This window comes from Drosophila persimilis, unplaced genomic scaffold (genome assembly GCF_003286085.1).
Source record: "Drosophila persimilis strain 14011-0111.01,24,50 unplaced genomic scaffold, DperRS2 tig00000431-arrow-pilon, whole genome shotgun sequence".
Taxonomy (NCBI): Eukaryota; Metazoa; Arthropoda; class Insecta; order Diptera; family Drosophilidae; genus Drosophila; species Drosophila persimilis.
In genome coordinates, this window is record NW_020825312.1 from 3416706 (window position 1) to 3441627 (window position 24922).

Consider the following 24922-nt stretch of genomic DNA (forward strand, 5'->3'; position numbering starts at 1 on the left):
GGGCTGCAATATTAATTAAGTATTGCATGTATGTACATACATATTCCATCTGACCTTTTGGATGACGGAACACCTGTAAGTGGATATACATATGTACATATACAGCTTATTAAAGTTTAAAGCTTCTCCAACAGATATCCGAACTTCCATTTTATGGAGCGGAAAAATAATAATGTTGATAACAGTTTATTCGTGGAAATCACAACAATATGCACAAACCTACACTATTCTCTCTTGTTTACTGATATGGTATGAAAACTCGCAGAAAACTTCCAGAATTACTTAATTGATGGTAGATTTACGACTAGGACAGACCGATTCATTTCTGATAAGCACCATTATTGTACAGTGGGCCATAAACATATTCAGGTTGATGAATTTGGCAACAAGATTTGATTCCCAGCTATATAAGAGACCTTCTTTAAAGAATTTTGATCATTTTGATACTTAAAATGCAAAAGATCATTGCCATTTTGGTCATTGCCGCTTGCGCCCTATTAGTTTTCGTGGCGGCACAAAAGTGCCAGGAATGTCAGAGCGGTAATTCTGCCTACTGTCATGACCAGACCTCCTATCGAAATTGCATGCGTAAGTTCCATGTTGAAATTTTGGATCCCATGGGCAACATTCACAGAAGTTTTCTTACAGAAAACAATCCCATTGGCGACATTGTGACGTGTGACAGCGGTTACGTTTGCAGCAACACCGAGGATGTCTGCGTGATGAGCTATTTTGTGGATGGATCTAGTGTGCTGGACGTATGTGGGCCATCTGGTGGAAACGGTGAGGACTGTGCGGTCTGCAGCGGCAGCAACAAATACAGCTGCGTCAGTGAGACTCAGTTTGCACGATGTGTGGATCAGCAGGTATCCACCGCCAATGTCTACAGCTGTGGCACCGATGAGATTTGTGTGATTGAGGCCCTCGCCACCCACGGCACCCTTTGTGTGCCCACCTGTGCCGCTACCTTCGTAAGTGTCTACGTCATACCCATGAGAGAATACCAGACCTGTATCGATGCTTGATCCACAGTTGAACGAGGCGGCTACGTGCAGCAACAGAGAGTACGTGGCACCCCCAGACCCAACGGTACCCACTGTGGAAGAACAAGTGAAGGCTTGCGAAGAGGCAGGTGCCAATTCGAACTATCTTTACTTCTTTACGAGATACATTAAAGATATGACATGCAATAGCTATCTCTACTGCGAGAAGGTCAGTACCGTCACGTGGATAGCCATCCTATATAGCTGCAATGGGGACAAACCATTCTTCGATTCGGCCTCCACGACATGTGTAGCCATTCGACCGGCGGACTGCGCAGCAACAACTACGAGTAGTCCACAGGAACAGACAACTTCTTCATCTGCTGGGCCAACAGAAATTCCATCTACGACAGCACCTACAACGACTAGTCCGCTGGAATCAACAGAGTCTTCCACGAGCTCTAACTCCGAAGCTTCCTCTGAAACTCCATCTACGACAGCACCTACAACGACTAGTCCACTGGAACCAAAAGAGTAAGAAATTATGTTTAATACATTAATGAATTGGTTTTAAATATGGAAATGGCTCTGGGAATTTTTCAAAACAATGACACATTTTACTACAGTTAATTAAAAGAATCACAATTACTTATAATAAATTATGAATCAAAAATTTACATAAAATTCACATCAATTTAGATTTAGTTTCGTCTGTTGAATGAGTGCTTCATCTATCGTCCTGGAGGAAGGCGTCAAAGTCAATGAGTATCTGCTTCTGGGCGGGCACGTGCCGGGTACAGACCACGCCAACGCAGTCGAGCATGCGCCTGGATGCGCGGTATATTTGCTTATGGGCATACTTGTCCGACATGTAGAAAACTTTCTGGATGCCAGACTGCGTAACGAAACCAATGTTATTTGGGTAAATATCTGGTTGGAGTGGGTAAAAACCAGGATTACCTGTATAATGAGCTTGGCGCACTCGTTGCACGGGAAGAGCGTGGTGTACAGGCATGTACCAACCAAACTGCCGCCATTGGAGTTGAGTATGGCGTTGGCCTCGGCGTGGACCACATACAACTTCTTTTCCTCCAGGGAATCGGGAGAACTGTTCTTGCTTAACTTCGACCAGGGGAACTCGTCATCGCTGCAGTTGCGCGGTAATCCATTGTAACCGATGGCAACAATGCGCTTCTGCTGGTCCACGATGCAGGCGCCCACCTGGGTGACAGGGTCTTTGCTGCGCTGGGCTGAGAGCAGGGACGTGGCCATGAAGTAATCATCCCAATGCAGGTAGTCCTGCCGCTTCGAATTCCCTGCTTCGGAAACTTCCTTATTTGCAGATGCGTCGCTGCAATTATTAAGGGTATTTTTGGATGGGTTCCTTTTGTTTTTATTTAATTCAAATTAAAAAAAACTGTGTGCACATTCTTTATTGCCTTCATTACACGAACCATGATCGCAAATTTTTGTCAGCAGCAATAATAATGTATTTATCATATAATTGGAATATACAGCGAATACTTTTCAATAATAATTTTCATATTCAACTCAATGTGTGATTAGGCGAGTACATAATTAAAACTAGTTGGCAGGCAAAGCCAAAGCGTCAAGATGTGACACTTAGGTGGTCTTCTGCAACTGAATTGGATTCTGCTTGAGATGCAGGTATATGGAACGCATTCGAGAGACATCCTTGCCCGCCTTGTTAACTTTCGGATTGAAGTCGCAGAGCTTGGCTATGCGCTCCCACTCAGTGCCTGGCTCGATGGTCCCGTTTTCCAATGAAGCGGCCTGCTTTTCAGCGTTTCGCGATGATTGTTTCGTCTTTGAAATCGATTCGCCAATCTGACGCAGCCAGTCGTCGAGTTCCTTTTTCGACTGCTGCCGCAGCTCCTCCTTCTTACGCTCCTCTTCCACGTCCTTCTCCTCGAGTCGCTGCTTCTGCTCCTCCCGCCACTTGCGTATCTTCTCAGGCTCCTCCCGAGAAGGCGGAGGCCCAGAAATTCCTACTGGCTCGTTCGACTCGCCGCCGATCACCTCGAAGCTGCCAGTTGATGATTCAAGGCCACCTCCAGTCGCAGATAGCTCGCTGCCCAGCTCCGCACCAGCACCACTTAGGCCACCAAGACCAAGACCAAGAGCATCGTCCACTGTGGCAGCATCTGGGGCCGTGCCAGAGCCGCCTGTGATTTCTGCTTCGAGATCCCCCAATGCTGACTGCTCCCGTGCCAGGAATTCTGCCGCTGGGTCGACTTCCTCCTTCAATGCGAAATCATCACCAAAATCCATCTCTATTTACGCTAAAATATGTTGATTATTTAGTGGGCGTCTCACACCATTTACACGTACGCAGGACAGGCTCAAACTGGCCACACATTCTGTGCAAGCGAGCCCACTGTAGATTTCTACATACCTCTCGTTGAAGTTTGCAATTCGAAACAAAGATCAGATTATGATGACTAAGAGGAAATCCGGAGAGAATATATGTTTCTTCAGTTTTCTTTTAGCAATGAATACGTAAAATGACGGTCATTAGCACCCGAAATATCGCAGAAAAGTTATCGAGCTAGTTCGCGCAGTGTTGACTAACGTACGGCACAATGTAGAGCTGTTGCTGCTGTAGTTTATAAAAAAAAAAAACAGAACAACTTTTTGCATGGCTTGCTTAACATTTAAAATAAAAACTAAAAGCATTACAGTGTCCAATAAAGTTAAAAACAATGTAAACACTCAAGCAACAACCAAAATCTACCATTGTACAGCACTTGTGACGCAGCACATGCGATTGTGTACCCACGCCCTGGCTGCAGGAAATGAACTGTTTATTGCTCCCGTGTATTGTTTTGACGAGCCGGTTTTACTCACCTCATTATTGAAAACCAATTTAATATAAAGTCGTTAGCTAAACATGCATTTAATAATTGTCACGACGATAAAAACAAAAGACACTCGCGCCACGAACCGGTTCACTTTGGCATTATTCCCATGATCTAGTGCTCCATATCCGCTGGTTTCAATTTCTGGGCATGCACATAGAATCGCACTTCCTTCTCGTTTTGATATTGGATGTGAAGTCTATCCAATTAAATGAAATATTCTTACATAAATCAATAAATAAATCAAAAAAATCGCATCGTACACAATCACATCGATAGCATAAAAACATCGCACAATTCCAAAACCATCGATATTCTCGATATCGAAGCGGCCATTTTGGAGATTGTCCACAAAAAAGTTATGCATCAAAATTGAAAAAAGTTTAGTTTGAAATTGAACTCAAAATTAGCTTGTGCATTAAGCAGTGCATAATTAAATATAAAAAGAATGTTGGCCCGACGCAGTTCGCGCCTCCCGATTTTGTAACAACAACGACAAGTTAGTGTGGCTATCTTTCAATCTCAACAACGCAGGCACACGCATGCATATACACATGCATGTGTGTATGTATAGATACATATGTACAACATTCAAAGTGCTAAAAATTCGAGCAATTCTGGAAAGAGGAATATTTTTTCAATGAATCTGCGCTCCTGAACAAGTAAAAATGTGCGTTCCCAATGAAACGAGACAATGTTTGGCCCTTGCTATCCGTACACAGTCTTACGCGGCATAATTTATGTGTGAGCAAAAAATGCACAAAATACAGACGACGCCAAAAGAAGTTCCCTTCGGGCACATACATACATACAAGTGTAGCCTGTGTACATACACATGTACACTTGTGTGTATATTTTGATCGAAACAGCGTGGTGGATGGGCAGTAGAGTCCCGCGAATAGAACAAATAGAGTTTTTCCACCTGCCCGAGAAGCACTTACCCCCTCCCCCTTCGTGCGAAGATGATACAGTGAATTCACTAACAAACAAATCTCAACTTTTTTTTTTTAGTTACTACTACCAGCATTAGTAGAAGTAGAAGCAGCAGAACAGCCATTACCTTCACATGGATCCCAATTCCAGCCCCTGGTCATATGCGTACAACCGCATCGTGCCGGCGAGTGCTGGCAGCACGGGCGGGACGGCCGAGGACTTCCAACACCCGCATTTGGCGACAATAACCGCGGCGAGCATTGCTAGCTTCAATGCCGCTGCGGCCAGTGGGGGGAGCTTTGTGCCACCATCACCGATCGGCAGCTACAATCCAGTATTCCAGCAGATCTATCACCATGCGGCCGCGGCCAGTGTACAGCCGAAGCCCGCCCACTATGCCTCCTCGGCGGCAAACACGCCACACCGCCAGCTGCAGCTCCCCAGCTCGCTGGACAAGCAGTTAAGCACATTTCAAAATCAGGCGGCCGTCTCCGCGGCAGCAGCAGCAGCCGTGGTAAACAATGCTGCCTCAAACTATTACGGCGAGAACTCGTCGTCCAGCGGCGCCTCGCCATCGCCGACGACCGTGGCCCTGACCTCAACGTCGCTGACCTGGAACACGCCCAACATGATATCGAACACGTTCCTTGCCATGCAGCAGCAGCAGGCGCAGCAACAGCAGCAGCAACAACAGCAGCAGGCGGCCCAGCAACAGCAGCAGCAGCAGCTGAACCTGGTGGCCGACAAAGTGGTGAGTAGGATCCTCTGCATTACTCTGGCTTACTGATCTCTCACTGACATACGATACCATACCATACCATACCATACCATAAAATACATATATGCAACATGCCCGCCAAGAGCCGCCCCGGCCCCCCTCCCCCCCCCCTATTCTTTACCTAATCAATCGCTCCTCTAGGTGTGGGGCAGGGACTTCAGCGGAAGCGGAATCTTTGAATCAGAATCTCTCAATCCCGCCTGAAGTTCCGCCTATCGCATTATTTGTCATTCTGCTCTACTAACCACCTAACTCTACCCCCACCCCTGCCATTTAAGCTTAGACTAGACCTTTTTGCCATATCCAATCCAACCATGAACACATGTGTTTCTAAAATCAAAACCAAACCAAAACTTTCCGATTCCGATTTCGATTCAATCTATGTGCCCCGTCCTCGTCTGCGTGTCTAGCAGATTAAGCAAGAAAACAGCCAACAACAAGCCAAGGCGCAAATAAAGGCCTACAACGATTTAATATACCTGACGCAGCTGCAACAACAGCAGCATCAGCAGCAGCAACAGCAGCAGCATCACCAGCAGCAGCAGCAACAGCAGCATCATCACCATCTCCAGCAAGATATCGAACAGACAGAAACCTACTACACGCTGGATGGACAAAAGGTGAAGCTGACGCGTAAGGAGGCCCAACATATCCACATGGAGCAACAGCAACAGCAGCAGCAGCAGAGTGCTAGTCCAGTGCCAGTGGCTGTGCCAGTAGGGGCCGCCAGTTCGGGGGGATCCTATCCAGCACAGTATGCCAGTCCAGCTCAGAGCTCGGCGGACGGATCCCCCATCACGAATTTAAACGCCGTGGACGTGGTCAGCACGCCGCAGGCTCAAGTGATTGTTTACAAGACAGCGCCTCTAGTGCAGCGACGATCGGTGGTGAATGTGCCAGGCGCTGGTTCGTCTGCGCCACCGGCGACGCCCACAACGGTGGCCTATTCATCTGTGATACAAAGTACGCTGCAGCAGCAACAGCAGCAGGAGCAGAGCCTCTGCTGGGAGAAGTTGGAAGAGGGAACAGGCGGCCAGGAGGACATTAAAAATGTGCTGCAGCTGCAAGTGAAACAGGAGCAGCAGCACTTAGACTATGCCAGTGAGGCTGCGGCGGCAACAGCGGGAGGCGATGCCGGCGAGAACCTGGTGTTCAATTTGCCGCCAGGCCTGGAGATTAAGCAAACCTTCTATCCGTCCGGCGTGGTCGATGGGGAGCACCTGCTGCACGAGCAGGCCCCTGGCCGGCGCCAACATGTGGTGGCCAACATGATAATGTCGCCAGCGAGCGGCAACATAGCGTCACAGATTCAAGTAGTGCCAAAGGTTTGTATCTTCTTATTTCTATTTATTTCCGAATCTATTTTTTTTTTTAATTTCCGTTTTATTTTGTTCGTTTTGTATGTCATTTGTTTCAATATTATTTGTTGCTTTTTTTTTGTATTGCTTTTTTGTTGCGCTTTCTGTTAACTGTTTTTCATTTTGAATCTTTCCCTTGGAGCCCCAGAACTCTTACGAGCACACGCCTTCAAATGGGGCTTTAAATCAAAAGGACATAAAGCAATGCCTTACAATTTCGAGTTACAACAACATACATTTCGCGTGCATGATGTAAAAAATGAATGCTCGAAATCCGCTGATAAAGGTTTCTTTATTGTTGTTGTTGTTGTTGGACTTCTCCCTGCCAATCGCTGAAATTAAATTAATAGAAATAACTATTTCTTTTCTTTTGAAAAGTGCTATCTTCTGGGGGCTTCTGGGCCTCCCGGCTAATAACGATGCTTTATTTTTTAACACGCGCTTGTCCTTTGCTGGTGGAAGAGAACATATTTCTATCCCCCTTTCCACACGCTTTAGTTTGGTTACTTTCTTTTTTGGGGTGGTGTTCTGTTTAATCTTTAACTGCTTCCTTCTTTTGCCAACTGTTCATCTTTTTGTGTTGTGTTGTGTTGCGTTGTGTTGTGTTGTGTTGCTGCCGTGTGGCCGATCTGAAACTGTGACGTTATGCTGTAATGTAATGAATGTGGTACGGTACGGTACGGTGCGCTCTCTTCAGTGCGGTGGATCTGGATCCCGGTAGAGATCCGCATGTGGGAAGACCGATCTCTGATCGTCGAGAGTATAAATGTTTAATGCTGTCCCTAAGCCATGTCCAATGTTTTGGTAGCCTCGTCTCTGATAGCCTTTTAAGCCACAAAAGCCACAGGATCCTAATCGAAGGTATTTCTTTCGCTCAATTGCAGGAAGAGGTCAAGCCGCCGCCGAAGCCCGCGAAGACGCCGCGCAAGCGCCAGCCGAAGAAAACGCTGATAGCGACCAGCAGCGACTACAGCAACGTGCGCAGTCCCCAGGAGCCGCAGCACCATCAGCTCCAGCAGCAGCAGCAGCAGCACAGCCAGCAGCAACAACAGCAGCAACAGCAGAACACGTACTACGAATTCAACAAGTGGAATGCACCGCTTAAGACGGAGAACAATGCGGCCTCTGTGTCGCCGGCGGCCACCATCAACATACCCACATATCCCCAGCAGACGCAGCAGCAGCAACAGCAGCACCAAAGCCAGCAGCAGCAGCAACACCTGCCGCAGCCGGCCCATCTGCAGTCCTCGCAGGCACAATCACATCTCACCCAGCTGGCGCAATATTATCCAGCCTTCCCCCAGCCCATTGCCTCGCAGTACACGGCGTGCATGCAGCAGCAGCAGCAACAGCAACAGCAGCAACAACAGCAGCAGCAGCAGCAAGCATATACGCAACAGCAGCAGCACCAACAGGCCTACACGCAGCAGCAGCAACAGCAGCAGCAGCAGCAACAGCACCAGAACCAGCAGCAGCAGGAGAAGATCGAGGCTGCCCAGCAGGAGGACGATGCTGCGGCAGCCGCTGCGGCGGCTGTTGCGGACGCAAGCAATAAGGTGATCGTGCCGAACATTGAGGAGGAGCTGGACTTCCTCGCAGACGCCAGCAGTGCCCCCAAGCAGGGATACGCCAACTCGTCGTCCAGCAATGGCCGCGGCACCAACTCATCCACGAACAACACCAACTTTGGCATACGCAATCCCAACAAGACCCCATCGCCAGAGCCGACACCCTGCCCGTCGAATGGGCATGGCCACCACCCATCGGGCGGCCCGACCTCCAGCCCACCCGTCACGGGCCACGGCGCCTCGGTGCCGTATAGACCAGTTCAATCGCTCCCGAAGCCGGTCAGCGTGGGCACGCTGATTGGCGAGAAGAAGACGCAGTTTATGGACAGCTATCTGAAGTTCTTGCAGGGCGAACGGGACGACGACCCGCCACCGGTGGTGAAGCCATCGCGCAAGCTGAATTATCCGCGAGCGCCGTATAAGCGTAAGGGCAAGGGCGGCCCAGGGGGCGGCAGCGAAGAGGCTTCTACGTCGCAGACAGCGGTTGGGGCTGGTGGTCCTGGAGACAACCAGACAGGACAGGAAGGACTCGCCGGACTAGTCGGCGACGACGGGCATCGCATCAAAATACTCTCCCAGACCCAAATACTGCCCAAGAAGCGGCCGCATGCACAAATGGTGGCTGCGGCAGCAGCTGCCGAGTCCACGCCCTCCTCCGTCATTCAGCAGCCTGCCGATCAGACCTCCTTCCGGCCATACGCCCAGCAGCAGCAGCAACAACAGCAGCAACAGCAGCAGTCGATGGGTACACAGCATTTCGTGCAGCAGCATTGCGCCCAGTTGGGAGCGGGCGCTGGGGTCGGCGTAGTCGTTGGCGGCAGTCAAGGTATGTTACTTGACCAACAGCATAGTTCCAATAAGCACTCCACTATCGCTAATTCCACGCCATGCAACAACTACAACAACAACAACCACCACCACAACACGTCAGCCAACGCCAACGCGAGCGCGGCATCCATCGCGACATCTCCAACGCCGGCGTCCACCGCCGCAGCCGTCGCTGCCGCTGCCGCCGCCGCACCAGCGCCGAATCCTCATCATTTTATCAATCTGCTGTGGCCATGGCAGCACTAGCCGCAGCACCGAACACCGCACCGCACCACACGACACGACAATAGACAACACGACAACAACAACAACCGACGACAGATGACTGGCGATAGGGATCCAGACGTGAACAAAGGACATGGACGCTGTGTATATGTAAAAAAAAAACATAAAAACAAAAAAGTAAAAGAACAAAAAAAAGGAATAAGCACTTTTAAATTGTTAAAAGAAAAAGAAAGAAAAAAAACAAAAGAAAGGAGAATCGCATGAACAAAAGTAAACAAGTATTTTTGAGATGAAATCGAGATGAACAAATATTATTAATTTACAAAAACCCAAATAAACTGTGTATTTTTATTATTTACATTGTAAGCCCACGACCACCGACCGATTGCACAAAAGATCAGGCAGAGATCGGGAGAGAGCATAGGTCGAGTGCTGTCCTCTATTCAGGTGCAGGTGCTGGTGCAAGGTGCAAGGTGCAAGGTGCGAGGTGCAAAGGTATAGGTGCGCCGGCGACTGCTCTTTTGGGCTGTTGGGATAACTGTGGTGTTGTCGTCGTCGTTGTTGTGGTTGTTGTTGTTGTCGTTCCGTTCGTGTTGTGGATGCACTCGCCCCCGAAAGGCGTCACTCCTCTTTCCCTGATCAATGTTGCTAACCGAACTTTTGTGCTCTTCACAGACCCCTTGAATGTGCCTGCGCGTCGCGAGCAATGCTCCCGCAAGGCTAAGCAAAGCACTATGCACGCTCTTCTGTTGAATTCCACTGCCGCCGCAGGGGAGAACAGTGCCGTGGGCGAGCCGGAGGCCGAGTTCACCGACTCGGACACGGATCCTGTCTGGACTCCACAAGAGGATGATGTAAGTGTTATTTGTGTGGTCCGTTAGTGTTCGCCTCGTCACCGCTTGTAACCCACCCACCCATCCATCCACTATGTACGCAGAGCGATGACGCCGGCAAGGGCTATGGGAAGCGCAAGATAGCGCGACGCTCCAAAGGGACGCCTCGCAAGAACACCTATGAGAATCCATCCCAGATGCAGCCACAACACCAGCAACAACATCAGCAGCAACAGCAGCAGCACAACCAACAACTGCAGCAGATGCAACAGGTGTCCCAGCAGCAGCAGCAGGTGCAGCAAATGCCAGCCGCTGGTGATGGCTACAATCCACAGCAGGATATGTCCGGAGTGGGAGACGTGGGCTATGGCAGTGCTGCAGCGGGTACGGCAGCCACAGCGGAGAACTTTAAAGTAGGTTGCACTCCCAGCCATGAGACAGGGGACTCTTCATTTATCTTCTTTTATTTTATAGACGGGCGATTTTATCGTGCTGCGTTCGGATCTTGTGAACGACTGGCCCACCATTTGGCAGGTGGACTCCAAGTGCATATTGCAAAAATATGAGCCCTTCCGCCAGAACGGAAAGACCTTCTATCGCAACATGTCGAAGGTAAGGTTAAGGTCACATTCTGGATTCTTTTTATAACGTGACTTAACTTTGTTTGAACTTGCAACTAGTATGCCTCATGGAATCTCGAAACAAAAAAACTCTACCTCAAAGCACCAGTGCGCATGCAGGTACATTCCCACACAGAGACGATTGTGGAGTTCATGCGATCCGAGCTGCTGGCCGACGACACCGAGCAGTTTATCGAGAAGATTATGGAGGATTATTTGTCGTACAGGGATAACTTTGAGATCTACATTCAGACCATGATCTCACAGGCGCTCGATCCGAGTTTCTTCTCAGAAATCACACGGGAAAAGGGTAAGACGTGGATGTGGCTCTTGTTTGGCGTTGATACTGAATTTTATTATCTCATTTCTTGCAGACGACTACTTCCTGGGCAGCGTGCGTGTTGTGGATACCATCATGGAGAATTGCAAACATAAGCTGCTGGCCATCACGCCATGGACACGTAGCACCATCCTGTCCATTGAGACCTGGCCCAAGTGCCACGTCTTTTCCGAGTGGGAGCAAAACAATCTGACTCAGAAAAACTGCGCCGGCTGCCGACAGCCGGGCATCGCAGTGCGCTTCCTTCTATTCGGGGAGCCCTACAATCCCAACACCATGCAAACCATCCCTGTCGATCCTCGTATTGCCTACGAGAAGGTAAGAATGCCCCCAGTCGCTGTTATCCAGTGGCGTGAGTGACCTCTGGCTATATCTCTCCCTCTCTTCTCGTATAGGACATTGTTCTTTGTCGCATTTGTGCCGCGCGTGCGGATCTCTTCCACAAGATTGCGCACGAGAAGTTTAATCTGTTTATCAACTGCTCGCAGCGTGTCACGGAGCAGCAGCAACAATTTCCTGGGAAGACCTCCACCGAAATATTAAACGATCTGCTGGCTGCGCATAATTGGATCGATGAGGCATGTCCGATTGCAGAACAATGCTATGCTAACAATCCTATTTAATTGATCCTTTTCTTCATTGCAGCTGTTCCGCAACATGCGCAACTGCTGGGCGGAGGTGGAGAGCCTGGAGCGACAGAACCGCTTCCGGGAGTCAATGCAGTAGAGTAGGCAGGCCATTACATTACAGTCCAAGGTCTTGGCTGCATATCTGAGTGCTGGACATTCGTCGCTGCAATAAACTCAATGAGTTGTTAGTTTGATTAGAGAGTAGATCATAGCATACGAGTAGAACCTGGTTTAACTTGACGATTGGCAGTAACTGTAGGCCTTATAATTACGGATAATTTAAATTTTTTTTTTATTTTTATAGAATAAGCATTCAAAATGTAGCTACATTTAGCTATAGATCCATAGATCCACGATTACTAATTTACATACGAATATCAAAAGCCACCTTAGGTAAACACCCTCTCAGTAATTGAGCTACAACTTTTTACTTAATATCATAGCTCGCAAATAACTGTGGACACTTTCGGCGTGTCTGATAAAAACCTCTCATTGACGGACACATTGAGAAAATGCACTGAAAAGACCCGATCAAATCTGTTTTTGCTCAACTCGCTCTTCGCTCAAGCAAAGACCGATTTTTTCACTTCTCTTTTGTTCCTGTTCTTTACTGAGCATCTTGCCGCGAGCAAACGAACAAAGTGTCTTTTGCGTATGTATGCGTGCTTGTACGTGTGAAGCTTATGGCAACTATCAATTTTTGTGAATTCTATACGGTTTGACTATTGGAGCTTAAAATGAATCGTGAAAAGCAAAACGAAAATGTTCGTTTGCCAATTTTGCAAAGAAATATACATATTACAATACAATAGCCCAAAAGATGCGGAAAACATGAATAATTAAACATATACACGAAAAAAACTAAAAACACTTTACTCAGACACTTTTGTTGGTTCTGCTCATCTAAAGACACTTTTGCTGTGAGCGCTTGACCAAAGTGTCTCTCTAAGTTGTTATTGTGAGACACGATCGTGTGTCGGGCTCACCCGAAAACCCGAAACACATAACACAAGCGAAGAGACAAAAGTGTTCTGCTCAGTGAGAGACCGTGTCTTCGTGGTCTTTTTCGGTTTTGTCAGTGACGAGACAGCAAAGGGAAAAAGTGTTGACCGTCGTTTGCGAGCTATGCTTATTATTTTTCCTCCAACTTATGGATGTTATGATGGATGCTACGCATGTAACGAATGTCCAACGAACCAGTTGAAACAAACCCCTTTCCTTTCCTTTTTAATTTCATTATAAGATTATGTAAATACGAGTAGAGTATGTTTAGTATGTATATCCTTTTTGTATTAGCTATACAATGCATATAGCACAGAAAAGCCATGCAGCCGTGCAGATAATTTAGTTGTCATCCGTTTTGTTAGTGCATTTTTGTATTTGTTCTTGAACTTGTTCTTATTTATTAAGACTCTTTAACCCTGCCCTGAATAAAACCCAGAGTAATATCATTTATACGTACATACACATTAGCATGTGGTATTGTGGGTCACGTAATACGTAGCTGTTAAACCTTAAGCCAGCTGTAAATGTAACCCCTCCTCCATCTGACATTTGACAGAATCTCAAATCGCGTATAGTCACAGATCATGATTCACAATTCGGTCTAAGAACTAATCCATGTGAAAGTCTATATAATAACATATGTAATTGTTTATTTAAGAGCATACATACATACATATATACACACACACAATAATACCTAATACTGTTAACAGATATCATCATCACGAGTCGAATCGAATTGATAAAGCGGTTGGGTCATGTCGTACTTTAGCAGATCCCGGACGACATCGGTCATACGCCTCTTGAAAATTGGCAATGTGCGTTCGTTGAGCATGTCAAACTCTTCCACTAGTTCGCGGCACTTGGGGGCGTCGGTGGCCGATGCAGACAGATCCTGAATGGCCTCGGAGACTTCATCAATGTTGACCACTTCGTTGGCATTGGATATGAAGAAGGGCAAGGAAAACGCGGCCATTATCAGGCCAAATACACCAAAGAGCTGCAATTGGCGGTCGAAGACGGTGCGCGGATAGATATCGTCTGCATTCAGATCGCAGGAGCCCAGTTTCCGGCTCAACGTGTCGTAGTAAATGTTCAGAAAGGCTGGTAGGTGCTCATCCCTCAGCTGCTTCTCTGTGCAGGCGAATAGGTAGTGAACAAGGTCTAGAACAGGTGGGGCAAAACGAGACATTTGGAAATCGATCAGCTTGGCTTCAACCGCCAGATCAGAGTGAGTCTGTGGAGAAGATGGGACTACTTATAGACTCGGCTTACGACTGAGATCGAAAATTGCGCGCTAACCTCGTGCCTATACAGAATATTGTTGTTCCAGAAGTCGCCATGACAGATGACCGCGTGAGGCGACTGCGATGCGCCGTCCACACAGTAGAGTGTTAAGGCCTTTAGATTCCTCTCACAGCGTTCCAGCACCTCCATCATAGGCGTTGTGTCGTCGTCCCGCGCTTCGTCCTGCTCCAGCATGAGTCGAGTGCGCCTCAGCATTGCCTTGCCAAATTCGATCGTCACCGTCTCAATGTTCGCCGTGAATAGGTTGTCCTGCCGCACATGATCCACCAGTTCGCTGAACTTTACCTGATTGCGTTGCTGTAGGATAAAGGAGCACGCATGCAGCTCGGCCACCGCCTTGAGGGTGGACACCACAATGTCGTAGGTGGGCATGGAGCTGCGTGGGTTTGTCTGAAAACCGTTTTGGGACAGGTCCTCGAAGATCAGGAACTCGTCGGGCGCCTGCAATCCGGATGCCAGCAATTCAGGTGCCACTGTGAAGGCACTATGGTCGTCCGCCAATTCGCGGTATGTGTGGAACACGTTCTGGTACATGAACACTTCTCGGGCGTAATAGTCGACTACGTGCATGTGTTGTCGTCTTGCCTCGTTCTTGGGCGCCATTTTGACCACTACCCTCTTCGCCTTGGACTCTGTTGGCCAACTCACGAGCAGGACCTGTCCGTAGGCATTCTCTCCGACGCCCGCTATTGGCTGCGCGACTAGCGACACATCTTGGCGTTGATATAGGGCCAAAAGAGCATTGCTCACAGCGCTTGACAGCTCACTATCACTCTCAGTCATGCTTTTGTTTCTGTTAGACTCTGAAGCTTCTTCGTCACCGCCGAATGAATCTATCTTTCCGACTGGCCCTGTTGCAGCTCTCGTTCCGGGTTTTATAGTTGGCTGGCTCTGTGGGAAAAGCTCTCGGTGATAGTTACCTGCTGCATCGTGGGTGGTGCGGGAGAGTCGGTCGTATCGCCGTGTGAAGTCGGAGGGGATGGCGATCCTGTAGCGGCGCTCAGGATTTCAGCCTCTCCGAGCCATCAATCCAAACAAAATTCTTATGATCTGAAAGCATTGTAGCAGTTCGCGGTGCGCGGGGACTCCCCGCCCTGCCAGCTCACGTGATTATCGTTTATATATCTGCTATGATGGGCACTCGGGTCCTACCTGAAGGCGCCTCACACTCCGAGTTTCCGCCTCAGTTGGTCCTCAGTTAGTATTAGTTTCGGGTGATGTGTCGTTGCCCTGGCTCAAGGTCACTTCCAACGGCCTGTATGCATGTGCACTCACATACACTCGTACACACACTCAACGAGTTAGAAGAGCATTCCATAAAAAAAAAAGAAAAAAAATAGCAAAAACTTGAACGCTCGTCATACCAATTTCTGGGGGGAAGCATTACTATGACCAGGTAGGTTTCTAAGCAATCGGGCGATGAACTTGACACACGAATGTGCACTCTCTTCTCCGAATAGCTCGCCAAATGTACGATCGGAGCTGAGAGGGACGGACTCCCTCCCGCGACCGACTCGAGGCTTTAGCTTGAGAGGGAGATAGATAGGAAGCGAAAGCTTTCGCTTGGTTAAAGGTTTAGCTTTCATTGCCATTGAATAGGTACGGTGGCGCACCGGAGGTCGTTGAACCTACGACACAATTACGAAAGCAATGCGTGTTGCCCAACTGCCCGAGAGACCCAAAATATAGTTTCGCTTTCTGATACCGCCCACTGGCTGGGTATGCTCGATTCCTGTAAGTGTATGCCACAAACGGAAGGAAGTACCTAATGAATTAATTAGGTAGCCGTGTGTATAGTTTTTACATTTTACATTTCACATCTGTATCGTTAAATATTTATTTATAAAAAAAAAGTATACATAACAACAAAAATGTACATTCTCCATATTTTACCCCCTATTTGTTTGATTTCAATTTTTGTATTTGTATTTATTTTAAAATATGTTTCGATCAGTTAAAACCGTAGACAGTGTGGTAGCTATACTAATTTGTGCCTTAAATATGTTGTTATTACATATGTACATACATGCATATACCTACAAGGATACGAAATTATCATAGGAATAAGAGTTCTAGTTAGATGGGGATACGATACTCCACTGATAGATCGATGGGAACCAGATTTCCACAATGTAAAAACACTCAGAATCTCGAAGTAGATTTGTCTTAAATGAGGTATTCCAGCTGTCCCACAAACTGGGCGCCTTCGATTGATCCGCTTAAACATATAAGTATGAACGACTATTTTTGCCCATCAACCGGTTCTGTGAAAGGACATACAGAATTAGGATAGATGGAAAGCAGAGCAGTTCTGTTCGGACTGATGCAAGTGAAAGATATTTTTCTATGTTCGGTGATATTGCTTCTTTTGTTGCTTAATTGCTAAATAAAATAATTGGTTGAATGGTCTCTAGCATTATCCAAATTATCTGGAATAGTCTTAGGTATTTACGTAGGTCTAACTTATCCTGAAACTCTTCCTATCATATAGCCAAGCCGATTCTATAATACAAACACTAAAACTGTTACAGATTCAAGATTACAACACTTCCTTAACTAAATGGCTTATTTGATGATGCTATTGCGCTAATTGAAACACTTAAACTACTTCCTACGCTCGTGAGCTACGGCACTTCCGTGGGCTCGGGCTCGGTCTCGGGCTCGGGCTCGGGCTCGGCAGTGTTTGAGTTTGAGTTCTCCTCGGACTTTTTGGATGCTGGCGAATCGGTGAGATTGGGCGAGAAGTCGCGCAGCTTGACAACATTGCCCACACACACGGCATTGGCCGCCTCAGCGACGGAGTAGCCAATGTTGGGCGGCGTTCCTTCCGGATACCCTAGATAGTAGTCAGCAATGCGGCCGGCTTCGCGCAGCCCGCTCAAGTAGGCCCCGTGTACTGTGGCAGGATAGTTCCGTATCGTGTGCTCGCCGGCAAAGAACAACCGCGGAAGCCCCTCAGCGTCCTTGCTCGAGCGTTGCCCACTGGCAGGCGGCGGTATGACGGGTGCTGCCAACAGGTCGTAATCACTCCCAGAGGACCCTACGGAGACGTAGCTGTAGGAGCCGCGAGCCCATGGATCGCTGCGCCAGCGCGTGACCACCGTCTCCTTTGGCTGGGGCACAGAGGTATTGCCGAAAATGTTCTTCAGAACTGACATGCAACGACCGATGATGACGTCGTCTGTTACACTCTCCACAATATTCGCGGCCATTCCGGCGACTAGAGCCAGCAGCACTGGGGACGAGCTAATGCTCCAGAAGAGAAACATTTCCCCTAAATCATAGCGATTAGCAAATACTTCTGATTGTGGTATTCCGGTAATCACTTACCGCGACTAGCCGTTGTGCTGCCCACATGGCCGAAGAGATTGGCATTGGGATCCCAGAAGATGCGATCGAAGCAGAGGACCACCTTGTTCAGATTTCCGAATCCCAGGCGACGTATCGCCTGCCGCTTCCAGTCCGGCAGAGGGGGGTCAAACTTAACAGTGTTTTTCTGCTGGGATTCCTCCTCGGCCACCGCTACCTTCAGCACCCCAAGAGTCAGTGTGCAGACAGCAAGGTCAGCCTTGTATGTCATCACAGAGTTGCTGGTCTTCATGTTCTCAGCCACAATCTCAATGCCATTGGGGCCGTACTTGATCTCCTTGACGGCGCTGTTGACGCGAATGTCTAGGTTTTCGGTGAGCGCCACGGGCACGCAAGAGTAGCCATTCCGAACGGTCGTGTGGTGGCCAATGAACTCAAAGTCGTCGTCCTGGTCCCAGTGCTTCAGTGACAGGTTATTCAGTCGCGTGGCATTCGCGAACTCCAGGTTGGCAAAATGCCAGTCTAGAATGAGGCGATCACGTGTGTTGAGGTACACATCGCTGGAAAATATTCGGATGCATTAGCCCGTGGAAGCAGCTCAGGAGGAATCAAGACGGAATCTAGCCACTTACCTGGGTTTGTTTTGCTCCAGCTCGTGGAGCTTGGACACCATCCGTTTGTTCTCGTCGTGGAGTTCTTTGAACTGCTTGACCGTGTCTTCCAGCTTAACCTGGGTATGGCGTATGTTGTACTCCTGTCTCGCGTAGCTCGTGTCGCTCTCGACGCCCTTTGGGCAGCGCTTCTTCACCATGGAGATGTGCTCGGCTCTGAGGGCGTCGATGGTCTGCTTGACGGCCTTCATCCGCTTCCGGTGCTCGATGATCTTCTTCTGGGCAGCAATAATATCCTGCATATGTTGCGCCCGCTTGTTCATGGCCTGCATCTCTTGCATGCTTATGACCCACTCCAGAGCATCGCCCAACGACACAGGACAGTCTCCGGCATAATTGAAGTCTAGGCGATGGGACAGGTAGCTGGCCGACTCCAGCAGTCGGTTGAACTCCAGCTCAATGACGTCGTCCTTCTCCTTTGGCACTGGCTTGCCGTCCGGGCCGTAGAGCGGACATGTCTGGTGTATGGGCACCAGATCCATGCCGATCTGCTTGCTCAATATGGTCATCGGATTGCCGTACACGCCCGTCACCACCATAGCCCCAAGGTCCGCTATGTAGCTGTTCTTCCGGAAGGTGGCAATGCGTCCGCCCACTCGATCCCGAGCCTCCAGCACAATGACGTCCATCCCGAACTGTTGCAGCTGCTGGGCAACGGCCAATCCGGAGATACCCGCACCGATGACAATCACCTTGCCCAGCTTCTTGGCCGGAATGGGCACTAGGCGCTTGAAGATGCCAAAGTTAATGAACCCATGTCGCTCCAGGAACGAGTGGACGCGCCGCACTAGGTTCGGTTCGCTGTCGAAGGGCGGCGGCAGTGCTTTTAGCGCGCTCCTGAAGCTCAGCTGCAGCTTAGGATTTTCCACCCACATGTGGAGCAGGTTGTTGCGGATGTTAAGGAACACGCGGTGTCCCAGTATGCCCGAGCGGCTGATGTCGGGAAAGCAGGCCTCCTCGTTAGGGGTCATCTTCCCAAAGGGCAAGCGGGACTGAAACACAGCCCCCTCCTCCCCTGACAGCACTGTGGGCGTGCCCATATCCCGGTTTCGCGACTCTCCATTTGTGGATGGGGCACTGCGCGTGCCCGAGTTGGCCGAACCCCCGCCCGCAGATGCCCCAGCAGCAGTAGTCTCCGATTTACGGGAGCGTGGCTCCGACTGTGCCTGGGCCTGGACGCGCTTCTCCCCCGACGGGTTGCTGGTGCTGGCCGTGGGTCCAGCGCTGCCCTTTTCACTGCCTGCCGCCTCGCCACTAGTGCTGGGCTTGTTTGTTGTGTAGTCCACTTTGGGCTTGTTGCGGCGACTCGTACGACGTTCATCGTTGGCGTTGGCGTTGGCACTGCCACTGGCACTGGTGCTGGTTGCAAGGGCATCGTTGGAGTCATCGTCGTTGATTTTTTGCTTCGATTGGCTGCCAGGAGCAGGTGCTGAGGCTGTCCTCTTCGGGGATGGCTCACCATCCGAGTCGTCGCTGATCAGAGTCACGTAGTCTATGGGCACTTTGGCGCTGGCGCTGTTGCTACCGCCGATGGCCTGGGTTGTCTTCATCGCAGGTCTCCTCCGAATCCTCTGGGAGTCGGCGATGGGGAATCTGTGTTCTTCGCCCTGTGTCGTAGCATAAACAAAATGAAATGCGGCCGCGAAAAAGATGGATACATAGACGGACACAACTTACAAGGGAGGAGGCAGGGAGTCAGAAGCTGGGGGGCCACTGGCCCGCGCACAACTGAGCCGGATCGGGCGACTAGAGGCTGGGCAGGGTCCAATGCATCTCAAATATTATCCTTAACTTCAGTTAACTTTGATTTTGCGACACGTTTTGGTTGCGGCGAACGATGCGAATGGAATGGCCTGGCGGTTGGGGTCGGATCCGTTCCTTTGGGCGCGACTTGTTGCGAAAATAATCGACAAGAAACGGTTTGAAGCTTAGTTCTGGAACCCACAAGCCTGACACACACAATGCTTTTGATTTTACGTTAACGTTTTCAATCGCTTTTTCGACATTTTATTTTATTGCAAATTGTAAAATTGTTTATGTGCCGAAATACGCGTTCTATTTGACTTTTTCCCATAATATACAATTGGTCACACTAATCTCCTATCGACATAATACCTATCGATGGAAACGCACTACAGTCGAAAAACTGGGCAGACTGTTTGTTTGTGTAACTGCTATTTAAATTGGGAACTGCAAACGTTGATATCAGAACGCCTCGAATCAGGAAAAACACGCCCCCTCTTTTATCAGTGGTTAATCTTTCTGTAATTATGATCCGATCTTAACTGCTATTGGGCTGCTCGTCACAGCAGTTGTCGTAGATGATCTTGCTGCTGCACGCCTGAATCACCTCGTCGAAGAAGTGATCAAAGTGGCAGGTACTCTCCGCCACCTCCAGGCCATCGACGCACTGAATGTAGTTATGGCAGTAGTTTTTGCTGCTGACGACCAGCATGGTGCCCCTGCCATCGCATCGGTTGTGGGTGCACACCACGTCAGTGGCTTTGCCGCAGAGCTGGCGCCCCTCGTCGAAGAAGGTGCCCTCCGGGCACTGGTTCCACAAGGGATCCAGGTCGGCCACGGTGCCGAAGGCCTTGCAGATAAAGTATCCACGACATGTGGCTGAATCCGACTTGAAGACGACCTTGCTGCTGGCGGCGCATACCCCCTCCTTGGAGTGGGCATCACAGGCTACCAGATTGCGCGCCACGCAGTCGCCGGTCTCCACATTGAAGTAGAGCGTCGATTTGCACTTAGTCAGCGTTTGCTTAGAGTTTTTGCACACGTAGTAGTAGCTGCAGTCATCCTCGTACCGAAATGCGGTATTCTCCGGCAGGATCTCGCATATGTTCGCCACGTCCACGCACTGCGAGTCCACGCCGTGCATGCACGCCTGGCTCGACTCGCTAAAATGCTGACCAATGGGGCAGGCACCTGCCAGCGGCACGCCATCACGACAGTAGAAGTACTGCTCGCAGTTTGTCGGATCGGACACCCAGGTGCCGTTCCGGCCCTCGCACCGATTGCCACAGTACAAGTGACTGTTGGAGAGCTCCTTGACACACTCCTGTTTGATGCTGTTGTAGTAGGGCGTGGTGCCCTCGCAGAACTTCATTATGCCTTCGCCGTCGCTGCAATGGATGTACTCGTCGCAGGTGCCGGGCTTCCGGATGTTGGTGCCATTCTTGAACAGGCGGCACAGCTCCGAGTAATCGCCAACGGCCTCCGAGAAGCCCGGCAGGCAGAAGATCAGCAGGCAGGCTCCAAACAGCACCCCACAAGCGTTTTTCGCTACCAAAGACAAGAAAGATTGATTTCATGAATATCCATTTATTAGGGATACATCCCCGACCTTATATTGAGTATACAATATAAGTATGTATATTTTTAGCATTCAAGGTCCCCAATAGAAAGGCACCCTATCTCTGTTTGTTTTGTTGTCTATTTCTACCCTTGGGATTGCAAGCAGATAAAAACTTACATAGCATTCTGTGCTAATTATTGGGAAACTCCGTTTAATTTCCAGAAGAAAACAAAAATATGAAGTATTTGATGTGGCTTCTAGTAGCAATTGTTGCCAACTAAATGGAGATTTCCGAATGGAAAAAGTTTTTATTTAAGAAGGGAACATGACTATTGATACTGATACCGATACCATATACCAAATACACCACACCCTATACACTTTATTGCCCCATTAATAGCAGGTGTGCGAATCTTATCGATGCTTGCAAAAGAGCGCAAAGCCATTGATATATTCGTCCACTTATTGTAGATCCTATGGCCATGCTCCTTGCTCCACTGCAGGCAGACACTAACAATTCACTAATTAAAAAGCCTGGATGCGACACTACTCGTAGTTCTGCATGGTGCGTTGGCGGTGTTTCTGCAGAGATCTCCGTTTGCTGATCGTAAATGCCATTTTATATGCTATTAATTAATTGATATTTATAAATCACGGTTCGGTAGTCACATCGTGATTGTGTTGTGGGTATTGCCACTGCCTGATAAGGCAAAACACCTAATTGTTTTTTGTTATACCCGTTACTATAAATGGGTATAGGGGTATATTAGATGTGTGGTGAAAGTGGATGTGTGTACGTCTAGAAGGAAGCGTTTCCGACCCCATAAAGTATATATATTCTTGCTCAGCATAAATAGCCGAATCGATTGAGCCATGTCTATCCGTCCGTCCGTCTGTTCGTCCCTATGAGCGTCTAGCGCTTAGAGACTATAGGAGCTAAAGCAACGAAATTTTGTACGAGAAAACCAAACCAACCAGAATCGCAGAAAGTAACTATATTTTCTAGACTGCAGAATCTAAACCAGATCGTAATATTATTATAGCCAGAATGATGAACAAATTTCACTCTCTCTCGCTCTGTCTCTCTCTAACGCACACGTTTCACAGTCAGCTTTGCCTGTCGCTAAAAGTGAGCGCCTAGATCTCAGAGACTATAAGAGCTCCAGCAACAAATTTGGTATCCACACTCCTGTGATATCGAACCTGCACAAGAGAATTTCAAAATTTCGCCCCACCCCCTTCCACCCCCGCAAAGGACGAAAATCTGTGGCATCCAAAAATTTGAAGATACGAAGAAATTTGAGACCTACAATCATAGAGAAGGACCATATCTACCAGATTGGATAAGACCGGATAATTTTTATGGCCAAAAGGAACAAATCAATTGGCAGTGGCCTCGCAGCGCCCGACGACACGTTCAGACACGTTTTCTGTCTCTCTCGCACGCACTCTTTGTCGCTCAATGTAGCCATACTGACTATGTACCGGGTAGAAATGTAGAGTTGCGGCTGCAGCAGCAACTCACAAAGCTCCCCCTTGTTTTTTTTTTGTTTTCTGTAATCAGAACGTAAACAGTTTCCAAACAAGGCCCAACTGATAGCCATGAAATCGAAAGCGCCATAATATTTTATGGTGGCCAAAGCGAAAGTGAAACAATGGCCATAGTCATAAAGTCCTAACCAGCACGTCTTAGATTTCATTAAAAATAAACACCTTTAAGCGATTTCCAGCTAAGAGTACTGTTCAAAAGTCTACTTGTCATCCGGCGTTGGCGATGCAGCCGGTCGAAAACTTGAAAACGTTTCCATAACAACTGGATGAGCACCCCCCGACCATATATGTACCCTCTACGAGTACTATACAAAATAAATGTATGAGCACTATTAAATCTCTGCGGTTTATTGTATAGCAACATCTAGCATATGGCGTAGGATACAACGCTGGAGACACAGCCGCCCTTTGCCTCGTCGAAGAATAGATTGCCACATGACTGCTCGTCGAAAGCTACTCCATCGATGCAACGTAGGTAGTTGCGACAGCCCTTGGTGCTGCTAATCACGAAGGGAAGCGAACGACCGTCACAGCGATCCTCTGTGCATTTCACGAGATTAGGGCTGCGACAGGTCTCGGTGCTGGCGTCGAAGAAGGTGTCCTGGGGACATTGGTTCCAAGTGGGATTGGGATCTGGGGTGCCATTCGACTGCTTGGCGCAGAAAAAGTATCCCCGACATGTGGCTCCATCCGAGACGAACTTGTTTTCATACGGCTTCGTTGCCTTGCCACACACATTGCTGGGCAGTGGATGGGCGACACAGTCCACCAGGGATTTGGCGACGCAAACGCCGGTGCTGGCCTGGTAGTACTGGGACGAGCAGGTCTTTGTCTTCAAGAGGTTCTTTTCGCACACGTGGTAGCTGGCGCAAGACTGCAGGTTGTCGAAGTTCACTTTGTTCTTTACGATGTTGCAGTACTCGAAGTCGCTGGCGGTGCAATCCGACTCGTAGAGCCGCGTGCAGGTCTGGGTAGTGGCATTGAAGTGCGTGTCCTGCGGGCAGGTGCCGAACATGGGCGTTTCCTGGTCCAGGCAGTAATAGTATCCGTAGCAGGATTTCGGGTCAGCCACGAACTGGCTTGTGGCATTCACGCAGGACACATAACACGACGTGTCGTCCGTCAGTTTCTTTACGCATTTCCCCGTGTCTTTGTCGAAGAACGGCGTGGTTCCGCTGCAGGAGCCGTAAATGCTGACAGAGTCAATACAGGTGATGTACTGGCTGCAGGAGTCGGGGTCACGGATTACCGTGTTGTTGGAGAACAACCTGCAAATGTCCTCCTCTCGAGCAACAGCCATGGGGCAGGCTAGGACCATCAGCAGAGCCGGGCCCATCACCACTGCCAGGTTAAGATGTGCTCCGAAAGCTGCAAAGGAAAACATGGAGAAACATTACTCTGGCAAATCTACCGTCGCGACGGTACCAACCTCTCATTGTAAGCGATCTTCAGTATAAGTAGTCGTGGAATGATGTGCTCGGCAGGGCGACTGGTGCCGAACTAATGGCTATTACAGGTCACACATTTCGCACTTCGGTTGGCTTTATTGCCTCGCATATCGAAGGATCAGTAATCATTTTTGGCAGCTATTTAGCTTTTGATTTTGTTGGAAGTTAAACACCCTGCAGAACGACAAAACGCAGACAATTTATGAGAAGATTTGTAATTTATTGGATACTTGACTTCTCATAAGACGACGCTGAAAAAATCTCCGCTCCTGGCTAAGTCGTCGTGGCTGTTAGTGTTCGGGAATACGTGTAAATATATTGCTACCTCATGGTTTCTGCATGGTTTGGCTGC

The 24922-nt window shown here is 48.8% G+C and overlaps 8 protein-coding genes across 11 annotated transcripts; 2 read left to right on the forward strand and 6 right to left on the reverse strand.

Annotated features, from left to right (window-relative positions):
* The first annotated feature begins 452 nt into the window (after positions 1–452).
* Positions 453–1682, forward strand: LOC6596037 (spore coat protein SP96). The gene is made up of 3 exons (XM_026989920.1): positions 453–588; positions 649–971; positions 1033–1682. The coding sequence occupies exons 1-3, from the start codon at positions 453–455 to the stop codon at positions 1519–1521; spliced, it is 948 nt and encodes a 315-aa protein (XP_026845721.1). The 3' UTR covers positions 1522–1682.
* LOC6596036 (probable deoxycytidylate deaminase) lies at positions 1674–4169 on the reverse strand. Its single transcript, XM_002020999.2, has 3 exons — positions 3852–4169; positions 1944–2334; positions 1674–1878 (listed from the first exon to the last, which is right to left on the reverse strand). Exons 1-3 carry the CDS (start codon positions 3854–3856, stop codon positions 1711–1713), a joined length of 564 nt encoding a protein of 187 aa, XP_002021035.2. The 5' UTR covers positions 3857–4169; the 3' UTR covers positions 1674–1710.
* LOC6596035 (clathrin light chain) lies at positions 2399–3443 on the reverse strand. The gene is made up of 2 exons (XM_002020998.2): positions 3400–3443; positions 2399–3286 (listed from the first exon to the last, which is right to left on the reverse strand). Exon 2 carries the CDS (start codon positions 3273–3275, stop codon positions 2607–2609), a length of 669 nt encoding a protein of 222 aa, XP_002021034.1. The 5' UTR covers positions 3276–3286; positions 3400–3443; the 3' UTR covers positions 2399–2606.
* Positions 4170–4258: 89 nt separating the features above from the next.
* Positions 4259–12548, forward strand: LOC6596033 (probable serine/threonine-protein kinase yakA). Of its 4 annotated transcripts, none has more exons than XM_026989917.1 (11): positions 4259–4532; positions 4874–5546; positions 5984–6898; positions 7816–9325; positions 10228–10406; positions 10490–10798; positions 10860–10997; positions 11066–11315; positions 11380–11663; positions 11741–11923; positions 11991–12548. In XM_026989917.1, exons 2-11 carry the CDS (start codon positions 4929–4931, stop codon positions 12069–12071), a joined length of 4467 nt encoding a protein of 1488 aa, XP_026845718.1. In that variant the 5' UTR covers positions 4259–4532; positions 4874–4928; the 3' UTR covers positions 12072–12548. The 4 variants fall into 4 exon arrangements, with proteins under 4 accessions (XP_026845718.1, XP_026845719.1, XP_002021032.2 ...); XM_026989918.1 differs by having other exon boundaries at positions 4259–4361; XM_002020996.2 differs by lacking the exon at positions 4259–4532 and having other exon boundaries at positions 4929–5546; positions 5987–6898.
* Positions 12549–12630: 82 nt separating this feature from the next.
* LOC6596032 lies at positions 12631–15254 on the reverse strand. Its single transcript, XM_002020995.2, has 2 exons — positions 14282–15254; positions 12631–14216 (listed from the first exon to the last, which is right to left on the reverse strand). The coding sequence occupies exons 1-2, from the start codon at positions 15068–15070 to the stop codon at positions 13686–13688; spliced, it is 1320 nt and encodes a 439-aa protein (XP_002021031.1). The 5' UTR covers positions 15071–15254; the 3' UTR covers positions 12631–13685.
* Positions 15255–16200: 946 nt separating this feature from the next.
* On the reverse strand, positions 16201–20221 carry LOC6596031 (possible lysine-specific histone demethylase 1). The gene is made up of 4 exons (XM_002020994.2): positions 19945–20221; positions 18229–19874; positions 17618–18156; positions 16201–17561 (listed from the first exon to the last, which is right to left on the reverse strand). Exons 2-4 carry the CDS (start codon positions 19815–19817, stop codon positions 16912–16914), a joined length of 2778 nt encoding a protein of 925 aa, XP_002021030.1. The 5' UTR covers positions 19818–19874; positions 19945–20221; the 3' UTR covers positions 16201–16911.
* Positions 20222–20524: 303 nt separating this feature from the next.
* On the reverse strand, positions 20525–21786 carry LOC6596030 (peritrophin-44). Its single transcript, XM_002020993.2, has 2 exons — positions 21749–21786; positions 20525–21558 (listed from the first exon to the last, which is right to left on the reverse strand). Exons 1-2 carry the CDS (start codon positions 21753–21755, stop codon positions 20549–20551), a joined length of 1017 nt encoding a protein of 338 aa, XP_002021029.1. The 5' UTR covers positions 21756–21786; the 3' UTR covers positions 20525–20548.
* A 1699-nt stretch (positions 21787–23485) lies between these two features.
* LOC6596029 (peritrophin-44) lies at positions 23486–24471 on the reverse strand. Its single transcript, XM_026989837.1, has one exon. The coding sequence runs from the start codon at positions 24456–24458 to the stop codon at positions 23487–23489; it is 972 nt and encodes a 323-aa protein (XP_026845638.1). The 5' UTR covers positions 24459–24471; the 3' UTR covers position 23486.
* Between the last annotated feature and the right edge of the window lie 451 nt (positions 24472–24922).